Source organism: Fusarium flagelliforme, assembly GCF_020744385.1.
Source record: "Fusarium flagelliforme strain FIESC 12 MPI-CAGE-AA-0113 chromosome Unknown B0J16scaffold_6, whole genome shotgun sequence".
Classification (NCBI taxonomy): domain Eukaryota; kingdom Fungi; phylum Ascomycota; class Sordariomycetes; order Hypocreales; family Nectriaceae; genus Fusarium; species Fusarium flagelliforme.
In genome coordinates this window covers 774,924-785,428 of record NW_025763508.1, presented here as the reverse complement: position 1 = coordinate 785,428, position 10,505 = coordinate 774,924, and the positions used below count along the sequence as shown (strand labels likewise).

Below are 10,505 nucleotides of genomic sequence, written 5' to 3'. Positions count from 1 at the left end.
CTCTTTTATCTACTCTTTCATTTAATGTTATTACCTCTTTTCTCATTCTCACCGTAATCTCAATCATGATGCTATTCTGTTCGGAATCCGATACCATATCTCTCTTGACTTGATTCCCAGATGCCGTCATTGTTTTCCCTGTTCGCCGAAGTAATTGATTCCCAAAAATAATCCCGAGCTGAAGCTCTCGAGATAGGAAACAGATCGTCATCCAGGATGATGTAAATCAGGGACATCAGATCCTGCAGGGTTTTGGTTACATGCAGCCTGTCAGACGGCAGCCGAGGGGTTACGGGGACGCTATCGGGGACTTGATCGGCAATTAACCCTTCTGTATTTCTGACCTCTCGGGCATTAATGGAGCTCGGAAGCCGTGTTAGTTGCTTTGCTGTCAGAGTCGCATCGCTCATAAGCTTATTACAAAACCGGATTGATAGCTCGCGTACCTCGCGTTTTGCTTGACGTTCCATCAATACGATACTACCTAAATCTTATCTGCATACAACATAACACCACCATCAACAAGTGTCATAGACTATCACCTGACAAGTCATCATGAACAAGACCGATAGAGACTCTGTCATCGAATATGCCACTCAGCTTAAACAGCTGGTGCATGATCCTCACAGCTTTCTAACCGAACTCGTCGTCCAGCAGCAGCAGTATTACTGCATCGGCTGGCTTTGTCACTTCGAAGTACTTTCCTTCATCCCACTCCCTCCCAGGGCGATTTCCTACCCTGAAGTCGCCATGCAGGCCAAAGTACCATTGTCAACATTGCAGTCCGTAGCGCGCATGGCTATGACGACAGGGTTTCTCTGCGAGACCAAGGATGGGCGACTCTCTCATAATGGTTTGTCTTGTCATTTTGTGACAGATGTTCACATGCGCACGCAGCTTTTGTACATGTTTAACCAGACGGTTCCTGTTATGGCTGCCCTGAAAGAGGCTACTGCTCGATGGGGCAGTACGTCGCAGACGAATGAGACGGCGTATAATGTTGTTTATGATACGGATCTTTCGTTCTTTGGGTATCTCAAGGCGAATCCTGATTTGGGCGAGGCTTTTCATGCTTACATGAAGAGCCGGGCCGTGTCTCACACCGGGTCCAATGTTGAACACTTGCTCCATGCGTTCAATTGGAAGGCATTGGGTGAAGCTACTGTCGTTGATGCAAGTATCTCTCTTGAACAGGATTGATGATGTACTAACAGACCTCAGATTGGTGGGAGCAGTGGCTCAACCTCCATCATGCTAGCCACAGCAGTCCCTAGTCTCAATCTCATAATCCAAGATCTGCCTGAGCCCATCCACAATGCCCGCTCTCGCATCTCCGACCTCCCCTCGGACATCCAGAGCCGCATCTCCATGATAGAATACGACTTCTTCACTCCCCAGCCCATCAAGCACGCTGACGTCTACCTCCTCCGCACCATCCTCCACGACTGGCCCGATGCTGATGCCGTGAAGATCCTGCAGGGTGTAGTTGAGGCCATGGGTCCTAACAGTCGCTTACTGATCATGGACATGGTCTTGCCTCAGCCGGGCTCCGGCAGTAAGACTTTTGAGGCGGCGCTGCGACAGAAGGATCTTACTATGATTCAGACCTTTAACGCGAAGGAGCGAGAGGTGGAGGAGTGGAGTGCGCTGCTCGGTAAGGCCGATTCGCGGTTGAAGATTCGGGTTATTGAGAGGCCTACTGGGAGTGAGTTGTCTGTGATTGAGGCTGTCTTGGAGGGGGAGGTTGTTGATGAGCTGTCGTGGCATACGTTTGTTGGGTAGATGATAGACTTAGATCTTTGTCTTAGATCAATAGATTGCTTGGATATACTGAGTTCATTGCAAGGATGTTTGTGGGGTTGAGTCGTAGTCCATGTAGTCGATAGCTCGCCGACCACTGTCCTGGGAGGAGGATCTGTTGGATGCATAAGTGACAAGGAACCATAGTAGGATACTGCAAGTGTCTAACGATCATCATTCAGTGTACCGTATCCATTGAGTGCTCTGTAAGGAAGCTACTCATTGTAGTCAAGCACTGAGTCATCAATGAAGCCATCACATGCCCAACTTAAAGAACGTCATAATAATTAACAAAAACAAACAACTAACTAAGCAATCACCTGACTCAATCTAAGCCCAATCCCCATCCTGCAAATCCTCCAACTTGTGCCCCGCCTTGATCTGCTCCTGCACCTCCTTCATCGTCCAATGCCTATACTTATGCCCCCGTGGAAAATTCGTATTGTGCAACGGAATCTTCCCATCACTCAAAACATGATGCAGAGCCTCACAGAACTTCTCGTACGCATACGCCTCAGCATCATGGCTCCAAACCCATTTCGGATATCGCGATCTGATCAAAGCCGGGTTTTTGGCAATGGCGTCCCAGTCTGTGTGCTGCTTGAGCTGCTGGTTCACGAAGCCCATCTTCTGACCACATGAGACGCGCTGAAAGCGGAGTTTGTTGTATACCCTTGTTGCATTGGCGGCTTGGGATTTACCGGCGAGCTGGAGGCATGTTGCGAGAGTTATTCCATCTTCTATGGCTTGGGTTGCGCCGTTGCCAGAGGTTGGGAGGAATGCGTGGGCTGCGTCGCCGAGTTGGACAATGCGACCGCCGGGGGATGTCCATTGTTCGTGAGGGTCGCGGAACTTGAGCTGCCAGTTGACGACCGAGCCTTTGGGAGCGGTTTTGATGAAAGCTGCTACGGCTGGGTGAACAGCGTTGTTCTTCTCCATGGCGGCGATGACCTCTGCAGGGTCAACGTCTGGAACCCAAGACTCGTTGGCAGATTCATCGTGCTGGAAGGTCAGTTGAAGGTCTTTGGCAAATGGTTTGGGGGACTTACTGAATGAATGAAGCTCCAAAACGCGATATCCTTCGTGAGCGCAATCATGTTGTGCGAGCCATTTCTGCCAAATGTCAGTTATTCATTCGACAAGCATCACAACGAACTCACCCAAGCCAGAACTGCCAAATAGGCTGCCCCTCAGGATCAAAATTCCACATCTCCTTAACAAGAGGATCCTTAAGCGCATACTCGACAGGATAGCCCGCCCGATAAATTGCCTTACCACTTGTCGCCAGCGTCTCAGGCATCGGAACAATAGTATTCGACTTGGTCCGCAACCCATCAGCCGCAACAACAATATCAGCAGTCCTCTTCTCCCCATTCTCAAGCGTAACACCACCAGCGCCCTGTTCAAGATCTTCCCAGTACTCAACGACCTTGCAGCCCCATTCTACCTTGATTCCCACACGTTCAGCTTGTCGCAGGAACGCGCGGTAGAGCTTAATGCGACTGTGTGCATTGACAGAAGGGAAACCGCGTCTCCCCTTCAGATTCTCAGGGTCATTGAACATGGGCGGTGCAGGACCCCAGATCCTCTCGCCGGTCTGTTTGTAGTACGACATAGCCACATCGTACTGGTTCTCTTCAATCTCATAGCCCATGTCAGGCCAATGTCGAAGAACAAGAATTGCGCTGGGCTGGATTTGGACATTATCGCCTGTCCAGATGGGAGAGGGGCTGCGGTCCAGGACGCGGACTGTATGGCCTTTGCGCCAGCATTCGAGAGCGCAGGTTATGCCTCCTAGACCAGCACCGGCGATAAGGACTGTGATGCCAGTCTCTGGGTAGCGCATGACTTGAAGGTCGATTTCTCTTTTGAAAGAGTCCTCGACCCGTTCTTCATACGTTTTGGTGTGCTTGGGCTGGGTATCACCGTTGATGGCGATGCCGTTGGTGTCGTCGCCATTGACGGGCTGGTTGGCAGTAGCCGAACCATTGGTATGAGGTTTATCCATGTCTCCGAGCTGCATGCTTGATACACTGGGAAAGAAGATTGAATTGAATTTACCCTGAGGAATTGCTCTTGTCAAACAGTGGCATCTCCCTTATTTGAAGCCTGATACTGTATCATCACTAACGACGCCTCGCAGGACTTGGCATCCTATTGTCGACGCCACCAACACGGTACGACCACAGTCCCCGACACATTTCCCGAGATGGCCTCAACGGTAATTGGAGAATCTGGACGCTAACTGGTGACGATGCTGTGAGGATGTCCTAATATGTCAATGATCACGGATGTTTGCTACACAAGGCGCTCTTGGCATTGTGAGGATATTGCTGTATCCTGCTCGATTGATTTGCCTAATCCAAAGCATTATTATCGTCGATGACTGTGTCTTAATCGGATTCGGAGTCCGAGGCTCAATCCTCGAAGAGAACGGACGAGTGATAACTGGCCTTTTCGCAAGGCAGTATCATGACTTCCAGATAGGACAACGTTATTTTTGGTGTGGCTGTCGGGCTCCGAGGGTTATGTCCTACCTTCAGAAACTTATCAGAGCCACGCTTTTCTACCTTGACCGAAGCATCATTACGGTAAGCAAATCACCAATTGGGATATATGATTCATTATATCGTACAGACATATGTCCCGATACGAGTGACCGAGCACCATGTCATGATCCCAATTGATCAGGTAGCTCTGCCCAAGTGTAAGGCTGGGACGAGGCAAAGGATTGGATGGACAAGTTACACAGCCCACTGGATTGAAGGTAGACACAAAGGCCTAGGGTAGCAAATGGCGCTCCAAGAGACTTCAATCCAAGAGATGAGGGCAATTCCGAAGGACCATAGCAAGAGATAGAATCAAGCCGGTACAAACGTACAAGATCTGAGCAACAGCATACATCTAGTCCAGTAGATGATATTCTCTCTGAAGAAAGAAGAATCCATCTAGATCAGATACTAACATCTCACTCGTGAATGCACAGACCGACATCGGAAGAAGACACTAAACCAAAAACATTTCTTTTATGATATCTTTACAATAGCCAATCTAACCCTACCTCAAATTCTCATTCACTTTCTTTTACATTTTTAAACATTCAACTCAGCAGCCTTAGCCTTCTGGATAGACTCCTTGTAAGGCTGGAGCTTCTTCTCAAGCTTACCACCGGGACCGCAGAACTTGTCAACAAGCTGGGCACTGCGTCCAATGTAAAGCTCAGGCTTCATCATCTCATCCAGATCACCCCAGATGGGCTTGAAGAACTCGGTGTTCTTGATGCGCTCGACCATGTCGTTGGGCTTGCCGAGACTTTGGACTTGGTGGGAGGCTTCGAAGGAGAGGACGCGGATTTGCTCGTGGGCCCTGGTTGGTGTTAGTGACTTTTTCGCTTCTTTTGGGAGGACTAGTGATGTAGGGACTTACTCCTGTCGGGAGACACCCATGGCGACGAGGCGCATGATGACGTTCTCGGTGATCATGAAAGGAAGCTCAGCCATGATGTTGGAGTTGATCTTGGAGGGGAAGACGACGAGACCCTCGGTGACGTTCTGGAGGGTGATGGCGATGGCGTCGGCGAGGAGGAACATCTCAGGGATATCCATTCGTCGCTATAAGGCGTTAAATTATTTCTAAAGCGTTTTGCCATTTCAGGGGTAACTTACGCAAGCGGAGTCATCCAGAGATCGCTCCATCCACTGAGCGGAGTGAGTGTTCTGGAAGTTAGCAGCCTTTCCTTGAAGAACACGAGCAAGAGAAGCAATTCGCTCAGAACGCATGGGGTTCTGCTTGTAGGCCTGAATTCCATTAGTAAACAGCCAAATATCAACCAAACATCTATCAGACTCACCATGGCACTGCTACCAATTTGACCCTTCTCTCTAGGCTCGCCAACCTCCTTCATAGTAGCAAGATGTCGCAGATCAGAAGCAATCTTGGTAACACTAGTTCCAAAGCCAGTAACGGCATTGGCAACCAAACAATCAACCTTTCGGGTGTATGTCTGAGTAGAAATATCATAGCACTCCTCAAAACCAGCCTTCTTGCAAAGAAGCTCGTTCAACTGATCACACTTGTCATGATCACCACCGAAGATCTCGAGGAAACTGGCCTGGGTACCAGTAGTTCCCTGAGCACCTCGGAACTTGAGCTCAGCGCGGACACGCTCGAACTCTTGAAGATCCATAAGGAGATCTTGGGCCCAGGCGGCGGCTCGCTTGCCGACTGTGCTGATCTGGGCGGGCTGGAGATGTGTGAAGGAGAGAGTGGGCTCGTTCTTCCACTCGAGAGCGAAAGATTGAAGGTTAGAGAGGACCTTGGCGAGCTTGGGGATGAGAATGTCGAGGGCGTCACGCATGAGGATGAGCTCTGTGTTGTCGGTGACGTAGCAGCTGGTGGCCCCGTAATGGATGATACCAGCAGCAGCAGGGGCGACTTGTCCAAAGGCGTGGACGTGCTATTCATTATCAGCTCATGGCAATACCATCATATGTTTATAAGTCTTACAGCCATGACGTCCTATTACACTAGTCAGCTATCTACATCTTCTACATCAAAATCAAACATTCTTACATGACGACGAATCTTCTCCTCAACACGAGCAGTCTCAAAATCCTCATCAGTAACAGTGAGGTTGGCCCTCATCTGCTCAAGAGCCTCATCAGTGATAGTGGAGATACCAAGCTCCTTCTCACTCTCAGCGAGGTAAAGCCAAAGCTTGCGCCATGTCGAGTGACGAGATCGCTGACTGAAGAGGTGAGACAGCTCCTGGCTGCAGTAGCGGCCGGTCAAGGATGTTTGGTAGGTATCGTAGGCAGACATTTTGATTTTTTATGTCACTGTCACTGGCGTGATGTAAAGATCATGAAGTCCGTATCGCGGGGCACTTTTTTACCCCACGAAGAATTTTCAGGCGTTTTTTGGGCTGAGAATTGACCCCGCCGGATCAGGTTAATCCGGAGGGGCAACCGATAGCGGACCTAAGGAACGAAAATGACTCGGGTAGCTGAACTTAATCACGGCTACCATCGCTTTGATACAAGATAAATCACCACAATTGTCTGGAGGAGAAGAATTGGTAGCCAAGAGCATAAGAGACGAAAGGATTTGGTCACCTTATGAAGATTCAGACTGGTATGTAGGCTGCTTAATTTTGGCGCCCTAAGGCTTAGAGGACAATTGTATAAGTGCATCACGACTCAACACCATGTGTATCCGCAATTCTGTATACATACTTGACAGCATCAGCCTCTCCGTTCTTGAGCCTGGCCAAGCCTTGTTCAATACCATTCAATCCCCCTGGAATCACCTCCTGCGGATGCGGCTTCACCCAACCTTCTTCAAGCCCTTTGCTGAAATGCCTCGTGAACACCCGTGCAAAATCCTTTAGATTCTGATGGACACTCGCAACGGTAGTAACGGACTTTTCAATGGTCTTCGGGATTTCCGAGTAGGTCTGTGCAAGGATGGTAAGAGTAATCTTGCCAGTGGTGTGGTCAAGGACCTCACAAATGGTTTGGTAAAAACCTCCCTCAGAAATTGCGTCGAAGGCATATTCCAACTTGGCACCCTTGAGACTATCCTTCATCTCTTGAACGACTGAGTCGCGTCCTTTTCTATAGTCAATGACTGTGTCGCCTTTGCTTCTGTCGATCAGACCTTCGACGTGTTGCTGGGCTCTTCCGGCCACGCAAATCAAAGGATAAATGTTGGACCTTTTGGCGAGTTGAACGGCGTATGATCCCACAGCGGACGTTGCACCCCAAATTACCAAAGGGATCTTCTCAGAGTCGGATACTGGAACCCATGGAACTGTAATTCCGAGGTTCTCATGAAGAGCAACTGCAGCTGTCAGTGCTGTGAATGGTACCGCAGCGCCCTCTGGTCATGTGTCAGTACGAATTGCAGAGGTGGCGAGGTAAAAGAAGAACTATCCTCTAAAGCTTAGTCTACTGTAATTAAATAGCCTAAGTTTTAGTCTACGCTAACATAAAGTGACTAATTTATTTGGTCTCTTATGCTTTCGGGGGCCAATTCTTCTGATAACTTGAGGTCAAGTTACTTACCTTGGAACGAGATTTTGTCTAGTAGCAAGAATGTGGTATGTTCAGGACTGATTCCATACTCGGCATAACTTCCGCCAGATGTCTTCATCTCGTGCATAGCTGCAACGCGATCACCACGTTTGAATTCAGACACTCCTTCCCCAACCTCGTGAACTATACCGGCATGGTCATCGCCCTGGTTGTCTTGAACACCCCAATACAATGGTCGTTTCCTTTGAATTGTCAATAATAAATCAAATTGGGCGCTGAGTGCTCACCAGTCTTTTGGATTGCTTGCAGAAAATACGATTTTAGTAACAATCTAGCCCGGTCCAGCCTTGGGGATAGGACTGTCGACAATCTTGACCTTTGGTCCTCGAGATACGATTGCCTCTTTCGTAGTGCTGATGTTTCTGAGCTGTGAAGATAGTGCTTGTAGACGATTTGTTGATAGTCTGTTAGACAGACGAGAAAGCATACTGTTGTAGAATCAACTACATAGATAGTAACACATCCGTAGATCCTTATAAGTACTCAACAGAGTGACAGTTTTGATCAGCTGATTTTTAGACTACTGAGCTCATTACCTGTGACGATAGCTTCATGGAATAGGATTACTAACATGCCGTTGAATTAGTGAACACGGTGCAAATTGACTGACTAACTGCAATTTATTTTGTGTATTTTGCGTTGTCTGGGTATGTGATTTTCGATTCTAATTACCCTACATCTTCGCTCGTCTAAGACATCAAAGTACCTCCAGTAGTCTCAACAATACTTCCAGAAGCATTCTTGTTCTTCATCAAATAAACATAAGCCTCAGCAACATCCTCAACTTGTCCAATAGACCCAGTCGTCATTCTCGCCTTGAGTCGTCCAGTAACAGCATCCCAGTACCCAGCCTGCTTGACGTTGTCCCAAAGTTCCGTCTCAATAGGACCCTGCGCGACAGCATTGACGCGAATAGGCGCAAGATCAACAGCCAAACCACGGACAATACCGCGAAGACCAGAAAGGTAGGAATACATGACTGTCCAGTCTTTGGAAGCATGCTCGACTGCACCGCCGGTAGCGACAGTGAAAGAAGATGTCTCGGCTTCATTAAGGTGCTTTCTGAGTTGCTGCGCAACAACAAGAGGCGCAAAGAAGCGCACGGTGCCAGCCTGTTGGATGTCGCTCAGAGAAAAGTCCTCCAATTTGCCAACGGCGAGTTTATCACCAGCCGTAAAGACAACATGGTCGAGTTTTCCAGACTTGGAAACTTCAGCAAAGAGGTTCTCGACCTCTGAGTTCAGTGTCGCGGGAGATCCGAGGTCGCAGGAAAACCCGTGGAGCTGCGCATTGGCAGATTGGTTGTTTTGTTTGAGACGCTCAATAGCGCTGGAAATCTTGGATTGGGAGGATGATGAGATGAAGACGGATGAAGCACCGTTTTGGATAGCTGCTTCAGCGACACCGAAGCCGATGCCTGAAGAGCCGCCGATGACAAGGACGCGTGAGCCCGCGAGCTTGGAGACATATTTGCCGAGAGTTGATGCCATTTTGATGTCGAATGGAGGTGCAGTTCTTGGTTAAATTGAGGGGAAGATGTTGTTATTCCCAGAGGCTGGGCAGAAGAGGAGAGATTGAGTGAAGTACGCCTTTTATGCGTTGATGCATGAAGCAAACATGGCTTATACTAATGCATGTTTGCCCGTTTTAGAATTCCTTAGCTCTCCTGCCAAGTTTCCTCCACCTCTAAATCTCGTCTGGAAAGAGAGAACAATAGAACGCCACTGTCTCGGAGTCCGGAATGTAACTTGTCCGTCAAGCTTGGTTGTGGTCGTGTAACATGGAATGCCCCGCAGGGCTGAGCTCGCGACTGTGCTAAAGGCGAGGCCGAGCAAGACACAAGTCTAAATACTTAGGCATAACTCCTCGTCATTTGTTTCACATTGTGCTATTGAAGAGCCGCTATTTCCGTAATAGCTTCACAGATGATTTGGGTCCGGTTGGAGCACAAGGCTGTGCCTTCAGTTAGTCACTGCTCACAGTATCGTCAATCTGCAGGCGAATCTCACAGACTCCATGTCTTCTTGGTCGCATGAAACTTCTACTGATATTGGCGCAGAGAATGAAATCATGTTAGGTATTACGAAAATCCCCCTTCTCTCAGTAAGAAATATTCATACAAACATCCCATACAACATATGCAACTCGGGTCAAAATCAAGGAAGTCCACGGGTATCTGCTTCTCATCCCGACGTCCATATAACCTTTCGCGATAACAATATGCCGGCCTGCAGACAAGCAAAAGATCACTCGCCTCTTTCGGCTTCCGAAATCCATGAGTAAGCAACCGATAGTTACACAGCAACGAACGACCGGCGTTATCTACGACGTTATGTCCGAGGGCAGGAGATCATTTCACACGGCTTTTGCGGCAGCTTCGGATGTCCGAGGGAGAAAAGAATGTAGTACATGACGACAATTGTGTGATCTCGTCTGGACTTCCAGAAAAGTCCGCCTTGAGTGCACCCAGGCCATTTCACCTGGTGACGATGCAATAACCAATCACGGAGGGCAGAGGGTTCGGAGACGTGTTGAAGCAACTCAGGATGAAGAGACAAGATGACCATGGTCAAGCGAGCTTTTGCAAAAGAGACAGCAAGTTTGCACATG

At 48.7% G+C, this 10,505-nt stretch overlaps 4 protein-coding genes across 4 annotated transcripts; 1 reads left to right on the top strand and 3 right to left on the bottom strand.

The window, feature by feature from the left end:
* Positions 1-233: 233 nt before the first annotated feature.
* Positions 234-2,051, top strand: B0J16DRAFT_346573 (O-methyltransferase-domain-containing protein). Its single transcript, XM_046128460.1, has 3 exons — positions 234-1,173; positions 1,222-1,915; positions 1,970-2,051. The coding sequence occupies exons 1-2, from the start codon at positions 556-558 to the stop codon at positions 1,780-1,782; spliced, it is 1,179 nt and encodes a 392-aa protein (XP_045979846.1). The 5' UTR covers positions 234-555; the 3' UTR covers positions 1,783-1,915; positions 1,970-2,051.
* A 79-nt stretch (positions 2,052-2,130) lies between these two features.
* On the bottom strand, positions 2,131-3,823 carry B0J16DRAFT_387100 (uncharacterized protein; the record flags this gene model as incomplete). Its single annotated transcript, XM_046131637.1, has 3 exons — positions 2,131-2,802; positions 2,850-2,913; positions 2,961-3,823. 3 exons carry the CDS (start codon positions 3,821-3,823, stop codon positions 2,131-2,133), a joined length of 1,599 nt encoding a protein of 532 aa, XP_045979845.1.
* A 983-nt stretch (positions 3,824-4,806) lies between these two features.
* Positions 4,807-6,680, bottom strand: B0J16DRAFT_374329 (L-Aspartase-like protein). The gene is made up of 6 exons (XM_046130604.1): positions 6,373-6,680; positions 6,307-6,318; positions 5,651-6,256; positions 5,466-5,597; positions 5,227-5,411; positions 4,807-5,166 (listed from the first exon to the last, which is right to left on the bottom strand). The coding sequence occupies exons 1-6, from the start codon at positions 6,619-6,621 to the stop codon at positions 4,893-4,895; spliced, it is 1,458 nt and encodes a 485-aa protein (XP_045979844.1). The 5' UTR covers positions 6,622-6,680; the 3' UTR covers positions 4,807-4,892.
* Positions 6,681-6,828: 148 nt separating this feature from the next.
* On the bottom strand, positions 6,829-9,385 carry B0J16DRAFT_416954 (uncharacterized protein; the record flags this gene model as incomplete). Its single annotated transcript, XM_046133643.1, has 3 exons — positions 6,829-7,680; positions 7,866-8,077; positions 8,592-9,385. 3 exons carry the CDS (start codon positions 9,383-9,385, stop codon positions 6,992-6,994), a joined length of 1,695 nt encoding a protein of 564 aa, XP_045979843.1. The 3' UTR covers positions 6,829-6,991.
* Positions 9,386-10,505: the final 1,120 nt, after the last annotated feature.